General features: G+C 41.0%; 1 protein-coding gene across 4 annotated transcripts; it reads right to left on the reverse strand.

Annotated features, from left to right (window-relative positions):
• Positions 1 to 4,893: 4,893 nt before the first annotated feature.
• On the reverse strand, positions 4,894 to 25,964 carry usp10 (ubiquitin specific peptidase 10). 4 transcript variants are annotated; one of them, XM_085761431.1, is made up of 15 exons: positions 25,720 to 25,964; positions 18,188 to 18,256; positions 17,880 to 17,925; positions 17,420 to 17,479; positions 14,333 to 15,583; positions 11,821 to 11,912; positions 11,283 to 11,392; positions 11,139 to 11,197; positions 10,943 to 11,046; positions 10,493 to 10,592; positions 9,754 to 9,934; positions 8,407 to 8,572; positions 7,659 to 7,803; positions 7,248 to 7,313; positions 4,894 to 6,962 (listed from the first exon to the last, which is right to left on the reverse strand). In XM_085761431.1, exons 1-15 carry the CDS (start codon positions 25,738 to 25,740, stop codon positions 6,775 to 6,777), a joined length of 2,658 nt encoding a protein of 885 aa, XP_085617557.1. In that variant the 5' UTR covers positions 25,741 to 25,964; the 3' UTR covers positions 4,894 to 6,774. The 4 variants fall into 4 exon arrangements, with proteins under 4 accessions (XP_085617557.1, XP_085617548.1, XP_085617573.1 ...); XM_085761422.1 differs by having other exon boundaries at positions 14,333 to 15,586; XM_085761447.1 differs by lacking the exon at positions 17,420 to 17,479.

Here is a 25,964-nt window from a genome sequence, read left to right on the forward strand (position 1 = left end):
ACCCTGTCACAGCCTCACCTGTGGAGTGCTGCCTCCCTATTACTAAGAGTAGGTAAAGTAAAGGACTCAATAAGATAAAACTAACATTTTAAAATATGCTCTATTACTAAAACAATGCTTTATGCAAAGCTAGACATAGATGGATAAGACATTTCAGTCTTATCAATGTATTGATAGATAGATCTGTCACAAATTATTTTTGATATTTCACTTTGACTTTACTTAGTTTGCTCAACATTCACTGAGATTGACTGTTTCTATTTCTTCGCCACAAACTACAGAAATGTTAAAACCCTCATCATGTTGAAGAGTTCAGGGGTGAACATTATTAAAATGCTTCATGTCACTGAGGTCAGGTGCAGAGAGAATAAAGAAAGGGGATCCTGCTCTCACACAGGGTTCATCATGTGTCAAGGTCCTATCTCCCTCCTGATCTGACCGACGGCTGCTGCGCTGTGACCCACATAGTTCACATTTTCTTCCATCATGAGCTTGATTTCAGATATTTACAAGAACACGGTCACTCAGGAGGAATGCCAGCTGAACTGAACCCTCAGACAGATTTCCTTCCCACAACGACTCTGCCTATTTGGGCTTTGCACTCAGTCAAAATACATGTTTAACAGGAAGTCTGGCCCATCATGCATCTGCTTTCTTTCCCAAATGTCCTGCAGAGATGCTAGAGAGGATGACTGCGGTCTGGAGTGAGATGTTAGCAGGAAAATCACATTTCTGAGATGTAAGAAAAGAAAACCTAAAGATCAAGCTCACAGCCTGACGGGCTCCATCTACTGTACATGTACCAAGATAACCATCTGGAAACACTGTGTTTGGCTTCTCTGAGCTAAAAGGCACCACTTCACCTTCAATCCTTTGTCAGACAACTCATCCCTTATCTCTGCATAGCTTTTAGGATCTTAAACAATTCTTTAAGTAATATCTTTTTTTAATAATAATAATAATAATAATTCCAGTAGCCTATTAACCAATGGTTAAATACATGATTTATAGAGCCATCCAGTTGCCTTATTCAGACCTGGGGCGTTTTCTTTTAAAAACTATGAGAACATTAGATTTCCTCCTTCAGCGACTGAAGTTACACAGCAACACAGTGAGAGCCTGGTGGAGTTGGAGTCAGCTGTTGTCACCTTTACAAAATCATGACTCCAAACATAAACCACAAGTGACGCTGTGGCTATTATAGGTATTAAATAGATCATAAATATAGATATTCAACTAACTGTTTCTTCTTTATGACCTCAGTAGTTAAAATTGGACTTGTACTCTGCCTTCCCAGACTCACTCTTTTTATCTTTGTGTAAACATCTTGTTGAATGCCGCCGGTTGTGACACCTGTAAATTCAGCTTAATACCATATTTTCTATGCATCAAATTGTGAATGTTTGGTGTGTTGCCTTGACATATATTAAGTCATTCCCTCTCCAACAAGCATTTTGTCTTTCAGTCACCCATGTTTTTGTTCTCCGAGAGCCTCCTGTATTGTGTTGTTTCTTCAGACTTTTTGAAACACAAACCTGTTATTTTATTTAACGGCTTTTCTGCATAACCCTCATCTTAGGCTACTGATGTTTTCTGTAGATCGTCTTATGACAAAACATCAATCTCTATTTTCCAAGATCCTGACAGTCCCTTGTGATGAACATCAGTCATCATTTATCTCACAGAGGGATGTCTGTATCCCAATCTCCAGGAGACGAGGGGCTTCTTCTCAGAAGTGTTATTCATTACTGGGCTGCATCAACCCAGATACATAATTCATAGCAGACCAGACCAAGTGGAAACTGGAAACGTACAACTCTACATTAATCTCAGTTGAAGACAACAGAGGGGTTACATAATTCAAACATCCCCTTTTTCTTGTTTACTTTTTAACATTATATAATCTTCAGCAGGTGGAACCCTAGTTTTTTTTTTCTTTTTGTAAAGTTCAAGGGGAACCACCGTCCACTACACACACACACGCAGGCACCACTACTCTCAATACACAAAACTGAGAGCTGGTTTATTTGGACAGGGGCGTGTGGAGGTCCTTGAAGCTCTGGTTGCGATGTTTACTTTCCTTAGAAAATGTGGAGCGCTGGTGAACCTCTAAACAAGACACAAGTATGAGATGTGGAGGAGGAAAACTGGGGGAGAATGGATGAGCAGACCATCTGGTGTACAAGGCTGATTTTAAAAACAAACCTGTGTGGGTCATAATTTAACAGGAAATGCAGAACAATTTGCAGTTTGCAGAGTACAATTTGTGATAGCGGGTCAGATTAGTGAAATGTAAGAATCTCTGTACTTTTATTGGTTTGTAACCTCATGAATGGCAAACAGGTGCCAAAGCCAATCCTTTATACCCTACACTTATTAGTTACATCTTACAATGTATCTACCTGACCAGTCACCTGCATGTGTGATGCTTAACAGCTCAAAACACTTGTTTAAGTCTCAATATAACTTTAAACTGAAAGATTCAAACAGAGCAAAGGAAATAATTGGCAGCATAACTCCCATATGTTTTGGGCACTGTATTAATTTAACCATTAGATGACCTGTGGTCTGTTTTACAAAAGCAATCTGACTGCTTCTCAATCACATATGATGGTGGCATCACACTAGAGAAGTAGTTCTGACTCCAAAATATAAGATATAAGATTGATAAGTCACATGTGTGGTTGTGAGCCATACAAGATGAAAATGTGTAATAGGACACAATCTCATGTGAATTACTGCTTGTGTTTAGCAAATCTGGTGATCCAGGCGTTATCGTTGCATTTGTTTTAATATTGAGCTGTGGTGGTTGCTGCTTGTGTCAGTATCAGGGCTAATGGTTGTCTTCTCTCCACTAGAACAGTTCGACATAGTTTGTGAAGCCAAAATACAGCTGTAACAAGGGCCTGTTGATTTCATTTGCCTCCACATGTGGTTTAAATCTGTTGTCCCAAGAGAGCCCTCAATTTTGTGTCACTCATCCCCACTCTGACTTATTTTGATCCTTGGTGCTTTAAATTACAAAAAGAAAAAAACAAAAAGTAGCAAGAGTCCGATTCTGTGGATAGTTACTCTTGTTCTGTGCCTGTACTGCCATGACCATTAAAATTACTGGCTTGTGTTGAAAAAATAGGTCCTACACAGTTTCAACAAACCACTTTAAGTCTTAAAATGGCCCATGAGCAGCAGGCTAACATACATAGACCGTCACTCTTTAAGAATGGCAGGACACACTTCTGAGTATAGGTGGTCTATCGGTGGGTGTTCAAACGTGTAATTTTCTCTTTGGGCTATGGGCCTGTAAAAAAAGAAAGAACTCCTCTAGTTGCCTTCTGACATTAACAAGGAAAATACTGAGCTTGATTGTAAGTTTGAGAGCGAAGCCACATTTCGGTGGACGGCTGAGCTATAGTGAAGAGGGAATAAATAGTAAGGAATACTAAAGGCCAGAAAAACCTTACATAGCAAATTTTTCAATGATGGGTCTGCTTCCCATTAAAACAAACAGCCACGGCCCTAAAGAGAGCACTGTGGGCACAGAGGCAGCCAGTTCGACCACAGGAGGGGGAGATGAGACACACTACAAATACTACACACAGTATATGTTGACATACAGGAACAAGAGACCAATTAACAGCGTGTGGTACACCAAGACTCTATGGATTGTTTTGGTTTATTGTGCACATTGTTCTGTAGGCCAGTCCACGATCCAGAGACTGCAGATGTTTTCAGTATTTACTGTATTATAAGAAAGCCCAGTAGTCTTCTGACTACACCTCATTAGCAAACTGCTTTTTGCACAATCCTTTATTTGAACAATAAACAAAATATAATGCTGGAGGCTTAAAATTAAAAGACAGAATAGATTTTGTTTTTAGGTCATTATCCTAACAATTCCCAGCAGACAATAGTGTTAGGAGCACATACTGAAAAGAGAGACATTGTTGAAGCATTTCACCAGCACATTTCCTGACCAGCCATGAGAGACTGAGATAAAACTGTACAACAGAAAGCTCAAGGTGTCCATCTCAAAGTCCCAACTTCCACATTCTTAAAAGAAAAGAAAAAAAGGAAAAGAAAATATGCAAATCAACACTGTCACAATTCGTGCTGAAATGACTACAAAGCCAGCAGCACAGCTGAACTATCATTAACGTTGTTAAGATGTATTGACTGTCTAAACAGCATGCTGTTTCCTGTGTGAAATGAGATGCGGGTTGTGACGAGACATGGCAACAAGACGTCGGGTGGAGAAGGCAAAATAAAGTTTGAATTGAAGGAAAGGCAGGAGGGCCCATGTTTTCCTTTGGTTTATCTGGGAGAGGCTTCCGACTTTGAAACCCACAAGAAGAGTCAATATGCATCACATTGATATATCACACAGAAGCATAAAATTATTTATATCTCATGTAATTTTGAAAATTATTACTTTATAATTTTAAATCCAAAGACAGAACCAAGTCAGTCTTTGTGAACATGTAAATAAGTAAGTAAGGGACATTTTAAATGAAATTAATTAACTCCATGTGCTGCTCTGAAAATACATAAGTGTTTGTACACTGCACTCTTTGATCTGAAGCATTAAAGTGGGGGACAACCGCCTTCTCGCCGGTGTTCGTTGCTTTTAACGGATGGACAAGTGCACGTGAGAAAGTGAAGTGCGTTTGAGACGAAGAGAAAAGGATTTTTTGTTGGGATACAAATCCAAGTGTAAAATCCTAAGTCATGTAGAAATACTTGAGCTGATTTCTTTTTGTGTTGATACTGAGGTTGTGGCACTGGTGGTTGGAATGAAATGGGTCTTGAGTAAAAACAGAAAACAAAAAACACAAAAAAACAAAAACAAAAAAATAATAATTATGAAACGAGAAAATGACAAAATGGAAATAAATATCAAGCAAAGAACTAGATCAATTTTATTCATTGTTGTGCTTTAGCCTGTGTAGTTTCTTTTCAAACACCAATTCAAATGCAAGCATATTTTTCTGAAGGGGAGCGAGAGCAAGGGGACATCCAATAAATGATCAATGACAAAAAAAGGAAAAAAAAAAAAAAAAGAAGAAAAAAAAACTAACATCTTTTAGTAACTCAAACAAAAATCATCACAATCAATGAATGATCCAAAAATCAATATCATCAACAAAAGCAAACACTATCTCCTTTTGTGCGCATGTCTGGGGTGTTTATGCAGAGCGTAGCACAGGTGTAGTCCCACTTCCCCTCAACACACCTATTCCCCTCGACTGGGAGGAAACACTGAGCCACAAAAGAGTAAAATACAGAGGTGTCAGGTACATTCCCCTAACTCGTCAAGACATTAGACTTGCTGTTGCCACCAGATTAGGGTTAGACTCGTACACTGAGTGGAAAAACGTCACACACTGAACCTAAGGCAGCCCCCGCTTTCTGCTGAGTTGGGGGGTTAAGAGGGGTGGTGTGGCTCAGAACTACACTGATAAGCCACCTATACACAGGTGGAACCTTTAGACAAGAAAAGACACAAAGAAAAAAAAAAAAAACAATGGATAGAGAAGGAAATGTACAAAGTAAACAAGGGCAGGTTTTGCAGTGGAATCTGTCTTGATTGGTTGCCATCTCTCCAGTGCAAGAACTGAGTCTAAAAACTAGCGCAGTCTTTTAGGACCCAAACAAGTTTTCAGTCAGCTAAATTTTATATTTTTAGTATTTTTTCCTTTTTTTTTTTTAACATTTTAATCTAAATATTTGCAAAATATGCATTTGCCTGTCATATCATAATCAATCAGTTTATACTTTGTGCACAGAAGCTTATTTGTTATTAAATTCTAAAGCGCATTAATATTTTTTTTTAGATAGTCTCTCTAAATCTAAACCCAGATATCATAACAAAGATCTCTCAAACAAGGAAGCTTTTCAGTTCCCATTCCATGTACCACCTTTTCTTTTAGTTTTCCTGTTTTTTGATGGCTCAAGTACCGAGATTTAAAAGCATCGTAAAAGTGAGGAGATGGAGGAAGAGGAGGAGACTTGGTGGTGGTAGCGAAGAAGACAATCTGGCCTTGGGAGGAGAGACTTGTGATAATGCTGGTGCTGGGCCTTTTCAATGCACGAGGGCAAATTCAAATAGGCTTTTAAACTGTGGCTAATTCTTTAGGCCAACAGTTCTCCTTTACTAAAAAGGCAAACACTGATATTTCTGGGTCGTTTCCTTAAAAAAGGTCATTCAAACAAGAGAAATTACCCCCCGCAGTCCTCTTGCAGCCTGTGGTAGATAGTTCTTCCTGTGTGAGTGAGTCCACCGTTTGCTATCTGAGCCGAGCTGTGGGCTCAGTCAGGTGAGTCTCAGGTCCTAACCAGTAACCTCAGCCCAACCTCTGTCTATTCAACAGTCCTTTCCTTGCTGCTTTAAAAGTAAAAACAAAAAAGGAAAAGGAAAAAAAACAACAAAAAAAAACAGCAGTGGTGCACAGAGAAAAGAGCAGTCACAGGGAAAATCTTTGTGAATGCAGCTTGTTACTCTTCTTCCGAAAAGAAAAAAGAGACAAGGAAAAAGGGTGTTGGAAAAGCTGGTTCTCAGGAAAGCAGGGACAGGAGGGAAGAAGAGGAAAATCTTGCAGAGAACAAGTTGGGCAGTGTTCCTGTTCATTAGTTTGCTGTGTGTTTTGTGTGGTGTGTAGATGTACTGTACTGTCAACGAGTGCATTTTGAGCATGTTGTGTGCTGTGTGTGTTTGTCAATATATTCAGGTATTCTTGCATGTGGTGGGTGTGTGTGTGTGCGCGTGTGTGTGTGTGTCTACAGCAGGTCGACGCGGCGGTAGTACAGCAGGTAGGCGGTGCGCTCCGCAGTCTGCTTCACCACCTGGTACTGGTTGATGACCTTCACTGCCTGGTCGTCAATGCGCAGCCAGCCGTTAAGACCGATGTGGAAGACATCCGTGGTGTAGTGACCGCCTGTCGCGCTGTTCCCGTGGTGATAGACAACTGTAATGTTGAGAGACAGAAAGAAAGGCATTAGGGAATTGCGGCATACTCTATATTATCTCAAGTTCGCTGGAGTTTGTCCTATGATCCGATTGACCCACTATGCTGAAATTAAACTAAAATGACTGATGCTGACAAACCGTATTGTTTTAATGATTCTACCAACTAAATAAAAAATAATCCACTCTTAAAATACACTTAACAGTTGTTCTGGTTGTGGAGGGAGTGAATGCAGCATCTGTAACAATGTGCCTGAAGTAAATACACAACAAAACCGAACCACACCTGCAAAGAGCCTGTAAGTTCTTTGGCCTTTCACAACTTTGCTCCGTACTCCAGAGGACAAGAGATCTGAAAGGAAATGACAATTAGGGAAAATTCACTGATTAGACCAAGAAATTCAAAACCACTGCTTAGATCATAATTACTACACAATGAAACAGATGCATGTTATATAATGTAATGCTTTATCATTCAATCAGAAACCGAATCTTGTTCACATCTTAAAGTTACATGGGCTCTCATGACTGGGTGGTGTCAACATGTGCATGCGTGCAAACACATGCACTTGACAGGTCCACACTCAATACTGTGATACAGTGGTGATTTAGCAACAGTGAAAAGCTGCAGAGCCTCTGGCCAATGCAGGTAAATTGAATCCATAGAGATCCACAGATAAAGAGTGTGGGTCGATACCTTTGCTGATTTCCAGGTCAACAGGGTAATCGATGTTCTTGGTCAGTTTTTGGCAGCCCCCGGTCTTCTCAAAAACAAATCTCTTGAGATGGAGCACCAGCACAGGGGGCAGCTCTTCAAGAGTCACCCTCCGACTGATTTCAATCTGAAAGTGAGGACAAAAAGACGAGAAGTCAGAGGACGTACCGTGACAGTAAATGAAAATGTGGTGTTTTTCCTCCCTGGATAAACTTTCAAGAACCCATAAAAGTTTATTTGTAAGTGTAGGGCTTGGGGTTACACCCCATAAATTTCTTCTAAACAACACAGGGATGAGAACAAGACAAGTACAGAACAAAAGGTAATATTGTGTTGAAAATAGATGAGCTTGCTCAGTCCTTTAGAAGTAGTTATTAACCAATCACTATATTTTGGGGCTCTTCAAAGTACAAAAGACAAGTGTCAGACCAAATTTATCCGTCTCTAAAAATGATAAAGACTCAAATGATAGGTTTATGTCACCAAAAAACACACTTCAAAGTGTGTGCCCATTATACAGCTGTAGAGCAGATGTTTCCTGCACCACTTGTTCCAGCTTAATGTTCACTCTCTGTACCATTTTCAAGTGCTTTCCTCAGTTGTGCACTCAACAAAGACAACAACAACAGTCTTTGTAATCCAGAAAAAACTGTGCGATTTATATTAGATTGCTAGTTTGAAATGTGATGTGTGTGACATTTAAAGCCTGTTAAGTGCTCCTCTTGCATACCTCCTGCTTAGTTTTAGAAGTGTAGCCCTGGACCGACTCCCGTGCCACCAAGGTTTCTAGAGCCTCCTGGACAGTGCGGATCTTCTCTGACTGGATGTCCAGCTGCAGGGTGAAGAAAGGCTGCAGAGTGGCCGACTCTTTAGAGTTCTGTTGGTACACCACCGACCTGGCACAGAAACAAAACACCCAGTTAGAAATGCAATTACATTCAAGGCACTTAAGACTATTTCACAAAGGACATTCATTAATGAAACACACAATTTAAATTTCCATTTGAAGAGAGATGAATGTTTCTTCTCCTGCTCCTGCATCTTGTGACAAAAGCACAAGAAGCTGTAGGAGTAAGAGCAAGAACTTGCTTTACCACGCCTAGGAAGGGAGACTGTCATTGAAACACACAGCTCCCATGGTAACGTGGACACCATTACTTTGCATTACTTACTTTGCTGCAGTTATTTGTCTACAGTGTTTTAAGATAATTCAGTCTGTAGCCCCGATACTGAAATCATGCAATGATTTAACCATTTTTATTTTTCATTCCATGCTCATCCTGACTGCAACATTTGACCCGTCACATAATGAAAGGACTAACAGCTAATATGTCAGCTGGTCGTCACTAGAAGGAGTTAACAAAAGGCAAAAAAAAAAATCATTTTCAAATTGTTGCAGTGATTCCACAACACAAACCAGTTACTTTGACCAATGCCTGAAGAAGTCCGTGGGTCAAAGCCAAGCTCAGTGGGCGTACATATTACCCTCTGTAAACATTCACTCCTGTATTCCATTTCTCTCTGGTTGCAACCGTTTCTGAGAAAATAATCCTTTAAGACACTGTGCAACCAGTGTGGATCTGGATTGTGCCAGACCAGAACCCTCATAGAACATATTATTTAGGCAAGCTACACCCGCACAGGTTCTTAACTTTCCAATTTGTCTGAAAGCTAAGACCTTTGTTTGTGGATGGGTGCCCCATGTCTTGCTGTCGAGACTCCTGACCACAATCAAACCACAGCGGCTGTTATTCTGAAGGACTCTGGTGTTTGGTGAATAGAAGCTGAATAGAAGATAGTTGGTGGCAGACCGATTTGTGATGACCATGAAGAGAGGTTGAAAACTTTATGACTAACCGAGGACGCACACATAAAGTCAAAAACAATTCCTACCCCGGCGTTGGCGTATTAAAAGGGAACTGAAGCCATAACCGCCAATGGCTCAAAAAAGAAAAAACAACAACTGTGTGATGTAATCTCTGATGAATTACGGTAAGTACAACACTCCATATATTCAGCAGTCGTTACAATTCCTCCCCACCGACGGGTTGAGAAGATCAACCGTCTGTCAACCCACCTGATGTGGCCACCAAAGATGTCAGTGATGGGTGTGCGGATGAAGTCGGCTTGGCGAGTGATGGAGGTCTTATTTCGGGGGCCAACTTGCTCCCACTCGTCATCGCTGCCTTCCCCCTCCTTATCAGCAACATCTTCCTCCACACCCGGCTGGGACTCGGGCCCGTTGGGCGTGGGAGCTTCTGTCAAGTGAAGAAAGATAAAAACACTTTAAAAAAAAGGTCAAATAACCAAAGTGGCTTTATCCTCTCCTGAATATCTTCATGAGTGTAAAGACAACGGCATTTCTACTGATCAAGGGGTTACACTGGACGATGATTCAAGTTTCTTTATAAACTGGAATCTATGCTTTACATTAGTAAGAATAATCTGAAGCATTGTCATAAACTTCTGACCCTCTGAAATATTGGGTTTGTCTAGTCACACCAGTCCAGTTGCACAGGTTGTCCATTTTCATCACTTCAGTAAAACCAATATACTAGTGTTTGGATTATCAAGCTGGTTGCCGATTTCTAAATTATTTTTGAAAAGAAGTCGCACAAAAACTTTAAACTCCACATTTACTTTGGTTTGATGATGCAAAAAGTAACATAATTCATCTTCAGCTTATATTCAGAACGGAAATGATACAAGAAAGATCAAATCAGTGAAGCAATACCTGCACTGACCTTATCTTATGTTCTGACACAGATTTAATTTGGAAGTAGTAAAAAAAAAGAAAAAGAAAAAAAAATGCTTACTCTCTTCCTGAGGCAAGATTAGTTTTTTCAATGCCAGCATCTCTTCGTGCAATCCATTGAGAGTGAAGCCAAGATACTCCTCTGCATCCTCTTGTCGGCCCTGTGAGTAAAAGCACAAGGACGTAAACACCAATTAAAACACTCCATAAAAAAAATGTCAAATTAAAAAACAGTGCATTTAGACATGAATGTGCGTATGCAGTCATTCACTGAAGTAAACACAGACGGGGAATTCATTCATTAAAACTGTATCAGAATTGACTCAGCATGTCTACCGCATGAGTTGCTTTTATTCAGGTGAGTTGTCAAAAAAATAAAAGCACACAGACGAACACTCCCTTCAAGCACTGTCTGTTCCAGGAGTGTGATCATTTAAAAAAAAAAAGCATGTCTTGCAGCACTGGTCTATTTTCAATGTGATGCATGAGCTCCGGAGGCAGCACAGCTTACCTTCTCAGAGAGACTTGACTTGATGAGAGTGAGGAGTCTATAAATGTAAGTCGGCTCGAAGGGTACGCCAGGCCGAATGTCTTTCATGACCTTATCACCAACAGCTGTGGAGGCAAATTTCACAACATCAGTGGCGCCGACAGGGAAATGGTGTCAAAATCTCTTGTCGCATTGTCAACACGCTGTCACATTGTACCTTGCTGTTTGGCTTTTGATGGCACAGGCATGTTGTTGAACTCATTCACCAGCCTTACACTGCCAGAGAGAGAAACCATGGTTACATTTCCAACAAAAAACACATTTTAGTAACGTAAAATCGGCGTGCAGAAACGGTACTTACAAGTTGTCTATCATGGGTGTGGAGGTACATGGTCTCTGTGTTTCATTATGCAGAGGAATGGACTTCATCAGGTGATACATGGGAGGGCATGCAATCAGGGCCTGTAGGGTCTGAGTGCTGAGAGTCAGGGATGAAAAACCATGTGGAAAAAGCAATGACAGGCTGCTTTAATCTCTCTAAATACATACAAACACATAAATAAGTCCCATGATTAGAATCTCTTGTTCTTGAATGAATTCTCTCATGATTTTGGTATGTTTTTTGTTTTATCCAACCTAAAAAACACCCGTTTCCATTAGTTGCTATTGAAGATTATTTTCTCAATTGTCTTTGTCTGTACAATGTCAGAAAAAAGGGCCAGTTATGATTTCCTGTTGCCTGGTGCTGTCTAATTTCCTGTGATATAAAACAAGAGGAGCAAAAGAGAAAAGCGTCGACTCTTCACACTTCAGCTTCCAACAGCTTACCACAGAATTTTTTTGCACACACGTCAGAGAGGTTAAATAAAGCAGGTGTAAATATGCGAGTGAAAGGATACAGCGTTGATATAGCACCAGTTTCCCTTGTTGATCAGTCCTCTCGGCTGCAAAGACACTGGTTTATGTATCAACTTCACATTCTCAATAAGTTCTGGGGATTCAAAACAGACACAATGTTCATAAACACACAGCCCACTAACTACTTCAACAAACAAACAATCAAAAGCCACATCAGTACAATCTTGTGTGGATAACATCAGACGTTAAACGTTACAATACAGATACACACACAACATACATTTCCATTTGAAAAGGACAAATGTTTCTTCTCCTGCTCCTGCGTCTTGTGACAAGAGCACAAGAAGCTGTCGGAGTAAGAGCGAGAACTTGCTTTACCACGCCTAGGAAGGGAGACTGTCATTCAAACACACAGCTCCCATGGTAACGTGGACATTGACACAACTGAGTTATAAATTAAAATAAACCAAAACCATCTGTGTAGCTGTGACTGCAAGAACAATGACATTTATACATTGGCAATATCAATGGATCATCAATGAGTACAGTCTTATTCTTCTACACGTAGACTGCACTAAAATTTGCCTGAATAATTCAAATACTGCTTCACAGAAAGATGAGGATTGGTCAGAACAAGCTAGTCCAGATCCTGTGGCCACACAGTTCAACAGGAAAGAGCAAAACAAATAATAAACATTTAACCTGAGCAGTGACAGTGGGTCATACTGACAGACAACAATTTATCCTGTAGGACAAAGACATACATGAGACTTACATGAGGCTGTGTTGTGCCAACTATTACAAACCTCTTTACTGTGTCATTTTACATGCACAGGGAACACACAGACACACGGATGTAGGAAATCTGCTCGTTCTCTAGATCTACAGTTTTACAAACCTGTGACTGGATGGCTCATGTAAACCTCGATGCAATGCTAAGACCTGAGGCACATTCAAGTTTTTAAATTTAAAGAAAATAAATTGGCCAGTTATGTTTAAAACTATCTTAACAGTGTATTAAACTGTATTAACAGCAAAGGCGCGACAAACGTCTTCATCACTTTGCCATTAACAGTATATAGCCTCACTAAGCTGCACAGTACTCCCACAGAAAACAAAAAACACAATACAACTCTCTAAAAGGGTCAATGTGACCCACTTGTACTTCTGAGTAAATGTAAATACCCAACGATTCAGACACTGGAGCTGATGGTCGTCATGTTCTGCAGATAAAATACGGCTGCAAGATTTTTTGGGTTTATAAATATGCAGAAGTAAAATTGTCATCTCAAAAGTGAACACACTGTTGCAGAACAAAGAAAACTTTGAATTATTAAATTGACACCCTAAGTAAAGAAACTATGAGCTCAAAGTCTGCACATTTGACTAAACAGGACTGTGTTCAAAGCAGAAGTCAAATCACAGCGTTTGGGTGGAGAGAAACAAGTGAGGTCTGTGGTAACTTACCAAACCCTTGTGAGAGAACAACAGTATAACAACCCCAACATGTACATACATCCTGCACAGTCTATCTAAACAAACAAATCTCAACAAGTGCAAACTGCTTTTTAAGAGACACAATGGATCAGACACAGTTCAAAGTGACTTGGCATAACTAAATACTTTGCATCTTCTCTTTGTTTGCAGGTTCTTAAATAAATCAAACCCAGAAGTGATCCCAGTCCAGACTAAACTGTGCAACACTGACTCCTCTGAAGCCAAACCACAATAGTCTGGCCTCAGTTTATTTTCTTCCCTGACCCGATCAATGAAATGTCTCAGGGTAAACCTACTCACATCTTTTGGTTGAAATAATGTGGGTTCACTTGTCGAATTCATCTTTAAATAACAACTGTAACAGTTTGTGTTGTGCTTGTGTGTAGTTTAACGTCCGATTGGTTAATGTCTTCCAAATTCGCAATTATGAAAAATATGTGAACTTGACTGATAGATTGGTTTGCTGCACAAAGAAGGATGTGACGACAAGATAATAACAGAATCCTGACAAAATGAGAACAAGAGGCCGTTCGCTTCAAGGCGTCTGGGGAGAACAATCTTGTCTCACTAGAGAGTCCTGAGTGTTGCAAGGTATTCCCTGCCTACTAATGTGTTGGGTAATGAGATAAAGGGGGTTACACAAATGAGACTGATGACTTACTATGTGGCACCTATTCTGGATGTAGTACCACCATCTAGTGTTCATTTCTTGAATTTTCCTGAACATGAAAGCAACATTTGTGTGACCTATCACAGTAGCAAGGTGCTACTGAGCTGCTCTGATTTAATATAGGCTACACTTTTAAAAAATATGAAGATTATGAGCAGCAGATTATAAAGTAGATCACTTTTCCCAAACACCAAAATATTAAAAAACTGTTCACCCATGAAGGAGTACAAGAAGCAGAAACAGTACAATTGTCTCAACATTGCCACCAAGTGGATGGGGATGTAAATTCAGCAGTAGTGCACATTTTTCTCTTGCAGCAAAACATTTAAAGCTGAAACAACAAAAGGAGGTACGGTGGGTTATTTCTAAGCTTCTTCATATTATACCTGCAAGTTTAGGGGCCATTGGATCCTCTGATACATGGACAGGGCCGTCTCTGACCTCCCCAACTTTCTCAGGCTGCTCTGGTGAAGCGGGTGAGGGAGAAACAACCTCCACCACATTCTTTACCTCCACAAAGGCCTGAGGGCCCCCAGGCAGAGGCTTTGAATTGTGGAAGAGGCTAGCCCAGGACTTGGGGAGGTTGGCAGTGGGTGCAGCTGGAGTCGCCGCCGATTGGCCCTGCTCCGCCACTGCCGCCGCCGCCGCCGGCTGGGCAGCAGTGTCTGGGGAGGCCTGCGGAGTGTGCTCCCCGCTCTCACAGTCTTCTTTGTGTCCGTCTGCACTAATGGGAGTTTCACGTTCTGCTACCCCGTTGGCCACCCCGCTGTCCGCTACCTCCTGTCCCTCCAGTTCAGTAGTCGTAATGGAAGTGGCGACGGAGGGGGTGGCCGCAGCAGCTGAAGCAGGGAGAGGCGATTTGGAGCGGGGGCTGTGGGGGGTGGTATCTGAAAGTTCGGGGCTCTGTGGAGCCAAATGGTCTGGCTGCTGATCTGCAGTCCTCGGTCCCTCTGTCATCCCTCTGCTTTGAGAGGAGGATGAAGAGGAGGAAGTTGCATTATTGCCGTCTGATAAAGAGGCAGCTCCACTTGTTAAGTCCAAAGAAGAGTCATCAGGGCTATCACAAGTCCTCTGATTGGCAGTGGATGAGGGGGCAAACTTGGCCGCGGCCACGGCAGCCGTCGACGTTGCCGTGGAGACAGGCCCAGGGGTGGAAAGTTCAGCCCCTGACAAAACCTTACCGTCCACATCCTCGGCGCCGTGGTGCGGGCCACCCAGCGCATGTCCGTTCACCAGTGCCGTCACAGGCGACCCGTCCGCCGCGCCGCTGCTGTTGTTGCCGCCGCCCGCCGACGGGTCCAGGTAGTTGTAGTACCCGGGCGGCCGCTTTTTCTTTTTCTTCCTCTCTCGCTGTCCCAGGCTGCCGGGGAGTCCGTCCATGTCCTGGCAGGCCTGGTGATTGTCCAGGGCCGAGGCCTCCGAGTCGGGGCCGTCCAGCGAGTTGAAGTCGGATCCGTCGGGGACGTCGGCCGCCGGAGGAGCCGTCTGCTGGGCCTTGGAGGCCGACTGGCAGCCGAGGATGAACTCTGGAGCCTGGGGGTTGAGGGTGCTCGACACCTTGTACAAAGGATCGTTCGGCCCGACAGGCTTTGAATCCATCACCTCGTCAACGCCAAACTCAATGCGCTGATAGTCTTCTGCTGCAGATGACATTTAAACAAATTAGAAACAAAATTTTGCTTTGAAAACAATCTAAATCCTAATCATGAAGAACAGACACTGTGACACTTTTAGTCCCTGCTGGGGAGGTTTGTATGAAATCTTAATTTGTGAACAAATAAGCTTTCACTCAACAGGAGTCGTGGGAGCACGCTGACAGGATCACATGTACCAATAAAAAGAAATAAATTCTGCTGGACCTATTTTTAGCTTCAACATCTACTGTTGTGTTTATGCTTGACTGAACCACATTCTTTCTGTGCTTATGTGAAGCCCAGAAGTGGGGTGATTCAACATTTCCAATTGGGCAGGGCGCACAATGTAGGTTAGAAATGCGATGACTTGCTCATCTGATCATGTTCTTCTTTTCCTCTTAAGTTGGGGGCAGTCATCGAATGACCAGATTTGGAAAGCCACGATAAATGTGTATGTTGTATACTACTAATTAAACAAACAAAACAAAAAAAATCAGATAAGCAGTCGCTTTGTACAGACTGGACTAAACTGGCACAAAAGAAAAAGCACTCAAATTTGACATTTATCTGTGGCGAAGTTTGTGTCTCACTGCTTTTTCTGTTTTGTTTTTTTTCCCCGAAGGTGTGCCTATTTTTAAAATAATGTCAAAATTTGGATCTTCATGTGACCTATCAATGGAAAAGTAAGTTAAGTAAAGTCTGTAAGAATCACTTGATAAAAAGGTAGCTTAACACAGATTTACCTATTTACCAATATAGTGTACAAACAAAACAAAACAAAAGCACACTAGAAAGCATAAACAGGCCTACCTTATGTTTTCCTATATGGTGCTACCCACCTTCAAATATAGCAACAGTTTTGTCAAATATTCCTCTTTAGGAATATAAAGGTGTATTTTTTAAATTTCTGATATGAGATCTAGTGTCAAATGTCATCCATTAGAATTATAAAACATAATCAACCATACCCCAAAGGCAGTTTATATACTCTATAATAAGTGTGACTTGTCTGAATATTTCCATAATGGATTGTACAGTGATGCACATCAATATGCATCCCGGGTATTTTTTCCCAAATTTAATTTTATTTCCCAAGTGTCACGAACTGCTCTTCAGCAATTCCGGACAAGAAGGCACAAAAACAAATGTCTGTCATCATTACAAAAGAAATTATCACTTAATTATTTAGTTAAGATGTGTTGCATGGCATCTTGAAGAGCAAATTACTATGCAGTGAGAGGTGCAAAGTGAAAAGGTAAACAAACAGGAAACATTAGTAGGTGCAAATCAGAGAAATCATTCAAGTTTTTCCATGATGACACAGTTGACTGGTCACCCAGGCTGTAAACCCTGATGGTCTGCAGGGGTTAAGACAGTATGAAAACAGCAGTTACTTCCTCTACTGGGATTAGAAGATCCTCTGTTAGTGTTACTGAAATCACACTTCATGACTGTAAAATGCATTTAGCAATAAAACCGTAAATATGCAAGGGTAAATGTGTAGGGGGTAAATATGTACACACACGTTAGCAACCACATAATACCATCACTATGCCCCTGGTAAATAAGTTGTGATTGTTAAATCTTGTAAAAAAAAAAAAAAATTAAATCCGATTCGAATTCAACTTGGGAGCCCTGCAGTGGTGAAAATGCAAGAGAAGATAAGATACTTAGCAGTATCTTGAGCATGCAAAGCTCTACAGATTTTACCAACAGGCAAGAGAAAGAATACAGGCGCAAGGTTTAGAAAGCCACCAGTTTTTGAAACCTGGATTTTGAGTTTTACAGCAAACGCACAACAGCTAGTCAAGCCACAGGGTGTCAGACTCCTCAACTCACCGCAAACCTGCAGTCCCATAGATTCCATAATATAAGGTACAGCAGGAGTGCAGTAACTTCCTGAATAATCAATACAAATCAAGGTAAGGCAAATGTCAATGTGCAAATGAGAACCATTTCAAAGAAAGGTGGCTGTTATAACATTTTTCAATTGGTGGCCGAAGATTTAAGAAATAATGTTTTCTTAAAATAATAAAGTGTTGAATATCAACAATATTAACAGAACTGTTTGTATGAATATTTGCAAAAAAAGATATGATATGATAAGCATCTCCCGTCTGGGCAGGTCAACTCAGCCTGGGCTTCACACTTACATTAGAAAGACCTGCTCTGTATATCTACAAAGATATCAACTCAGACCATTAAAGGTCGGCTCCTGAGAGGGTATTTTGATGCTTATGAATGAATAGTTGAAAAAAATAAATCATCTAACAATCTAGAGTAAAGGAAATGTACATACCAGAAGACTGACTGACGCATGGGACTTTGTCATTGAACGGAGGAAGCTGAGGAGACAAAACAACATTAGAAAGAATGAAACACTGAAAACAGCACAATTTTTGTTCAGACAACTAAACATCAATGTGTAAAAAAGAAGAGATGGTAAAACAGTGATAAATCATTGGCAGGGGGAGGAGATATGACTGTTGGCCAAGAAGAGTTTACAGAAACTTCCAAAAGATGGTCAACCATCATGGTTTTTCATGTAGTTATGATTTATTTAGGTAAAAACATTTACTGCTGCTTCTTTATAATCAATCCTCTTACCTCGACATAACATCGTGGAGTCACAAAAAACTGATTGATCTCATCAGGGCTGAATTCCCCGAAGATGTACTGTGGGAAGAAATCAATACAGCCATTAGTTGAGGAAAGAAGAAAACCCACATATTCTTTCCTGTTATGATGCAAATTCAATATTTGGAGACTGATCCTGAATTACCTGGCACATCCCTAAAGTCTTAAAGCATGGAATAATGCATCAATACCACAAATCAAAGCAAAAGCCAAGTAGATACTCAAGGACAGGACCTTTATCCCCGTAACCCAAACTGAGTGAAAAAAAAGATGCCGTCATTGGACGTCTAGGTGCAAGGGCTCTTACTTCAGTCAGTCATTACATGGCCAAGACAACAGTGCTAACATGTGCAAAGGTAAAGCACCACATAAAGCGATGAGTCATGCCGTGTTACACATAAACCATGAATACAAACAGCTCAGATCTGGTTCCAGGACGACTGGCTGTGAGTGAGGAAGGATTTACAGCTTTTAAACACAGGTTAAAACACAGAAAACCAAACACCTTCATCATCCTTAAACACACAGAAGCAGGTGTATGTTATGGCTGCCACTGAATACTCACTGAGAGGAGTCTCAGTTAACAAAGTCTTAGCAGAGATAGAGTGGGAGTGTGTGTGTGTGGGGGGGGGGCACCAACAACACTCAGTCACAGACAGACAATGTTTACACAGCTGGTCCCTGTGGTTGTTAGATTATACTGTAACCAAGTGTCTTGGCTCCAACTAACTGGACATATTTAGTGATGAGCTGAACAAAGCCAGCGGGGCTGCCTTGTTGCAGCTCTTGGGGGGGCACATTATACTCAAATGTCAAAGCAGCCCTCGTAAACACAGGACGGTCTTTTACAATAAATACATGTCAGGAAGTGTGACTTATTTTAAGGGTGTCAAGGACAGTGAGAAGGAAACATACAATCTCTGAAGGCAAACATTTGCCTTGTCAACCTCAAACATGAATCATCTTGTGAAACAAGTCAGCGGCTTTAGTGTTGGCCACTTAGCACGGCCGATCTAAATCATATCATCACTGTGTTTGTCAATGTCATTAATGAGTGACTCACTTGTGCCTGCATTTCTAAAATTCATATTATAAAGACTCATTATTTGGGGTTTTGGAGTTCTGTTTAGTATCACAGTATCAACAATGTTAACAATACAATTTTACCTCAGCGCTGGACTATTAACCGTTAGGTCAATAATTAAATGATGAGTCATTTAAGATAACGACACTTGTGATTTATCGCTTGCGCAGTGCTGTAATCCTCAGAGATAAATTTATTGCTTCCAATTGTACAATAAACCACAGCCTCAAAATGACCTGAAAATCAACTTGAAGGCTCTCAGTCATGCACTTATTACCAATTGTTGTTGTTTTCCTGAATGATTAACTTTAACCCTGTTATCCAGTTACTCAGAGTCACAAACTATGAAAATGTCACTCAGGTGTAAAGATCATAAATACATTCAGTGACCAAGATGAACCTGAAACAACAAATTAATTAGCATGTGGTGGATTATTCCCCACCATCGCTATGGACTGAGGAGGTAAGTGCCTCATATCCATTAGGTTAATCAAAAACTTCTTCCAAGAGAAGTGAATTTGCTCTCACAGTTGTTTGTGTGGATAAATTGAATTACCAACAAACCGATTACCAAGAGGTATTGGTGTAATAATTAATAGCAGGGTAGAGAGGAAGAATTGCACAGATGTTCTCACAGAAGTTAATTAAATTACTAGGTAGCATGATGCAATATTGTTCTAAACCAGTGTCCCATTATTCCATGGATTTATTTATTTGGTGCATAGTTTTTTACTGCTAAAAAAATTAAATCAATGATATCATGCTTTTTCTGTTTTCATATCATATCGGCTTTAGTTGTGCTGCAGCCCTGACCGATGACCCTTAGAGCTCCAGGGGAAACACCCCACTGCGCAACCTAAGTGTCCACATGAGCATTGAAAACACAAAGCCACTGAGAAAAGGTGACATGAACTCACTAGCCACGCCGTTAATCCTCTCAGCGCAATAAACAGTGGGACGTGAAAGGGGTGGCATAGAGAAAAGAAAGTGCAGCTCAAGCATATGTAACTCTTTGCAAACGAGGCCCCACACGAGGGCCCACATTGCTGAAATGGCACTACAAGCGACAAACAGCCAGCCATAATCCAATGGCCTCAGGATGGCTAATACAATCACAACAGAAAGAATGTCCCTTTGCTTCTTTCTGCAGGCGTGCCACACGTACCGCACTAAGCTTCCCTTGCTGTTCGTTTGGACTGAGGATTACAACAAATTAGCCATCTGTATGATTTCAACACAGTTTAGTGACGACACCACATACGCACGCATGCACACACACACAAATGATATAGGATGAGTTTGACATAACAGCATTAGTATATGATGTATACGTTATTTAATGCTGCCTTAATTTACATAGACACAATCTCTCACATGAGTATCAAGTGCAAATATGCAGAAAAGATTGATTCTGGTGTGTAAATGATCATTATCGATACTTCCTCTTTTGGAAAGGTTGATATGTGAGCTATTGAAAAATAGTCAAATGAAAATGTGCTACCAGCAGCTCGCTCCAAAACACAATGAAACCACTAAAACCAACTAGGGTCACAAAAAGGCCACATGTAGCAAAGTGTAAAACAGAGATCATTTAGTCCAGTTCAGCAATCTTTTCACCTGACAACACTGTTGTTGTTCACAACCAATGCACAATGCAATTACTCTTTTTTTTTTTAATGCATAACTTGGAGTACTTCAAAAATACCCAAACTGACCAGACAACTCTGAAAGATGATTTTTTTTTGTTCCCCATCGAATATTCACAAATTACAACTGTGTATGGATTTTTAAATCCCTCACATACCTGTTAAACCATCAAATAAATGAGTGCTACTCAGACAATCTGTCAACACTAACCATAACAAGGGACACAGAGAGTACTAGTGTGCTTGTTCTCTTAAATTGGTATGCAATGTTATTAATGGACAACTTGGCTGAGCATAGAAATGCTGCTGCACCACTACATATAAGGTCGGAGTCAGACCAGTTTTCAATGAATCTCTGGCATGTCTGTGACTGCATATTAGTGTGGTGTAGTAAATAACAGTGACACAATAATCACAAAGCATGAAACACTGACCAATATAAGTCCTAAAGAAGGGATTTTTTTTTTTTTAATTCTGCTTCAAATCATGTTATGAAACAAAATGAACTGAACAATTTCAACAATGTGGCACAATATTATTAATAAGATTATCAAAAGGCCACAAAACAACCAGTTTCAATGATTTCAACATTTGGATGTCTACTAGGCTTTGGGGTTTTAAAAGGATGCTATTGGCGTGACGGTTTCACTTCATCCCTCCTGATATTAATTATCAAGAGGACAATCAGTGCCCTTATGTACAAATTACACTGACTGGGCAAACCCCCTTTATGCGGTTCTCTGTAATCAAACCCTCGCTATTCCTCATTAATTACTACAAACAATGAACTGCCACTGAACACCTAGCTCAAACTAATACAGTCTAGCACATTATGATGGTTATAATGTTCACTTTTCAAAAATAATTATTTAGAATCCAATCAGAAAACTAAGCGATGAATTAACGAACGTGCTTAAATCCTATTTTTAGCCTCAATTTGGTGACTAACAGCAGCATGCTAACATTTAGCCTCTTAGCATGCTAACAGATGGAAAGACAAAATTTTAACTTTCAGCCTGTTAGTGTGAGCGTGGTGACATGCTAATCTGAAAGGGCATTATGACTTGTACCTAAATCTTGTTGCCAATGTGTGTTGGGAAAGTGGGGAATTGAAAATTGATCTACCAGATTTGTAAAAGGGAGCGTGACAAGTGGAGTGAAATAATCCCAGTGAATTTGTGACTTCGTTTCTGCTGCATTTACATTCTGTGTGCACTTGAAATGACTATGCAGAAAATTTCAGGCAATTTGGATGATAGACTGATTTGTTTGTGCTTACACTGTAGTTTTTCCCAGGAGGAGTGGTGAGGATTACTATCCCACTCACAGATTTATGCTTTGGCGGAACACTGGGTTTAACTAAAAATAGACAATGAAAAATAAAAGAGGATGTTGCAATGACAGGTTAAGTTGCAAAAGTGCTCAAGAGCCATGCCAGTCTATCAGATGACTTATTACAAGAAAGACAGCTTTGTGTTGCGGTTTATTTTGAAACTGCATTTTGAATCTCTAGACTGTAGATCTATGTTGGGCAAGCATCAGAGTGCATTCTCACAGGAGGAAGCTCCACGTTTACATTGCTTTACTAGTTTGACGAGTTGAAATAGGTAAACTACAGCTGCCATTTTCAGATTATTACACGTCACCTTAATGCAAATCAAATCAAATAAACATTATTTGTCCCACCAGGGGAAATTTGTCTTGGGCAAGAGAGTTATGACAGCTGCCGTGTAATGCAGATGTGACTTTGTGTTTTTAAGACATCGAATGGAGGCGCATATAATCTATAAGATGTTGTAGTAACACAGGCAGCAAATGTAATTTATAGCAAACGCCTGAGGTAAATTGATGAGTCTTAATCTTGTGACGGACATTTCTGCATGGATGTTGGATTTTTCATGAATTGGTGAAGAGACTAAACACAGACGGAGCCCTACCTTACACCAGGCGCAAAGTGCAACGCAACTGTCTTCACTAGTTTCAGACCATCACAGCTGTCATTTTTCCCTCCACTGCCCATGCTGTTTAGATTAAAATACAGAAGCGCCCATGGGTGTGTTGGTCTTAAAATGAGGTGTGGTCAGCTGCTTTGCTATCTTGAGGCAATGGAAAGTGATTGCGTGATTGACAAACTGATTCCTGGTCCTAAGACCATGTTGTAGCATTTCACTGTCATTTTGGGAGCACAACTCACATATGCTCTGTTATGCACAAGCAGAATGTGCTGAAAACGCACTTCAGATGTTTAGATAAGTCAGTTAGCATATTGCAATATAGCGCCGCTCATAAGTTCAAAGCCCTCTGGCATATTGTAGGTTGCACAACGTTGCCATGTGTCATGGATGCGTCTTAGACACAAATGAAGCAGAGAAAGGCTCTTGCTTCCTTACTAGGAATAAATAGATGTCTAAAGTTGTGATTTGAATCGTTGCTTTTTTGTACAGCGGTGCGCGGCACATTGATTCGCTCAGCCGTTTGTTGCTCCTGAGGGCACACAGCATGCTGCGTGTGTGTCTGGACTGGGCTCACTGGTCAGTTACAATATGTAATCAACTTGCCACAAATGTGCCATTATAATAGAAATCCACCTAAGTGGAACCCCATCTGGATTTCATAGGGAATTGGAGATGGAAAGGTGATTGATTTAATTAATAGTTACACCCAGAACATACCCACGAGACCCTCTTCAACAACGCACATAACACAGCAGCCATTTTTTCTGAAGTTATATGGACACATTTTTAACTGCACTAAATGTATAATTTCAATTCATGTTCCTGCAATCTTGTAATTGTTTTAATGCACGGTCATCACACACACTGGCTCAGATTTACCAATCATACAAAAAAAGGTTGAAATGCTGCTTTTAAATGGCACATTAGCAAGATTTAACACGATAAACTAAAATTAGTAAAATGCCAGTTTAAAGCTATTCATGTGTAGGTGGACCTACACAGGAGTATTGATAAGAATTTCCAGAATGACCTGTTTTGCTAAGTTGATGCCATCCAGGTGTTTTGTTCTCCCTCTGATAATTTGGCTACCCCACCTGTTTAACAAGTTTACTTTCCTTGGGATTTGGTTACTTTCAGTTGAGCTACTGTGCTGTGGCTTTTTTTTTACTCCACTCTCTTAGCAATTTCTCACAGAATAAATCAATAAGACAGCAACACTTGAATTAGTCTGCACAGAGGATTTTACACAGAGGGTGAGCCATCAGGAGTTTTTGTTGCACAGGACAAACAGTTGCCAACCAAACCAAACCAAACGAAATAGTTGATAGGGATCCAAATCTGGTTGCCCGAGAAAACTGGACAACTGTCAACGATGTTGAACTCTTGTCAGAACTTAAATTTGGCTGTGTACAAACCTTTCTGAGTCATGCTATTCATTCACAAATGCCAACAATTGTCCAACAGCAAATGCTCCATCATGATAGGATTATCAATATCACTTGGACCGTGTGTTATCATTCATTTGTGGAGGTAAATATAGCCAACAGAGCTTTTCCATTTCAGCTTTCACTTTGCCAATAGAAACACTCACGTTTATAGCCAGAAGTGTGAAAGCATGCAGAATTAAGTCTTTTGTGAGGTTTTCTCTTTCTATGGTCCGACTCCTTAACCGTTTCTTGAACTGTTGAACCCGATAACACATGTGTCTCTATAGTGAGCCTAATTTTATTCCACCAGGTATTTATTTATTTATTTTTACTCACAAATTCAACTTAGACTCAGTCATCCACGAGAAACTTCAGAGGCTGGCATGTCTCTGCATGCACACCTACCTAGACTTCAAAATGGGCCTTCCCACATGACAGCTACCTTCCTCTGGAGATAACACCAAACGTGCTAAATCACCCGCGGTCTATGTCAGGCGGACACCGGCGGCGTGACCGCACACCTGCCCCCGGACAACCGTGCAGGCTCAAAACGTGTTTCAAATTGTTTCCATATCAAATAAATCTCCTCTATGAACGAAGGCCCCACACACACTGTCGCATTTCCATTTAGCTAACCAGCTAGCGGACTGACTGACTGCAAAGTAGGATACCCCACACACCACCTGAGCAAAAGCCGTTAGCTTGCTAGCAGCTAAGCGAGCAGCAGCGGATTGATACGGTGCTAAGAAACGGTGAAAAACCATCACATGCAAAACATTCAACAAAACCGTCGCTGTGCTCCCCAAAAAGCCCACAAATAAACCCCCATCAGGAGGTATTTCCAGTTATGAAAATATGCGCTGAGGGAGAAAAAAAAGGGGCCTGTCGCTGAACAGAGCAGGTGGGCCATGCCATGCATACACGCAGCAGTTTTCAGTGTCACTTTACTGTGGGAAATACCACATGACACTTGTGGGATTTGACACCAAAGCGTCGCAGACCTGAGATCGAGGACGCTTTCGTGTCGTTTCGCTACACGCTGCTGTCATGCCCCCAAAAACTGTAGCGCAAAGTGCCGCTGGTTCATTTGAATGGACAGACCTAGGGCCTGTTAGCTACCATGCTGGTGGTGTATCAATGAGGCTTAGGGGGGAAGAGGGGGGTGGGGGCATTAGCAAGCACTTTTCAGTACTTACTTTCAATGACACGACAAGCCAGATGTTTCAAATAACAACACGCACCTGTTTAGATTGCTACTACAGTATGGCACTACTTCGGGTGTGGGTGTTGTGTGCGTGCGGGGCGGCCGTGGGTGTGTATATTTAATGTTAACACGGCGCGTGGAGCAGCAGTTGTTTGCAGGCTAACGTTAGCCAGTTAGCTTAGCTACCTGGTTGCTGTGAGAAGCCATGCTCCCCGTTCGTTTCTCTCTCTTCTCCGCTGGACAAGATGAAAACTCTCCCGGGAAAGGTGTTGTAGGTTTTGTAATGACAGTTACAGACGGTGTCCTACTTCGACGCCATTGTCATTTTCCCAACTTTGTCCTCGCAGTCGTGTGTTTCGATCCATGTAATGCATCAGCACTTCATGCTGCTCGCCTTGCCGTCACCGCCATTTCTGTCTAGCATCTTCCTC

The sequence above is a fragment of the Trachurus japonicus genome, chromosome 3, assembly GCF_045865225.1.
Source record: "Trachurus japonicus isolate A0001 chromosome 3, Traja_1.0".
In the NCBI taxonomy this organism is placed as follows: domain Eukaryota; kingdom Metazoa; phylum Chordata; class Actinopteri; order Carangiformes; family Carangidae; genus Trachurus; species Trachurus japonicus.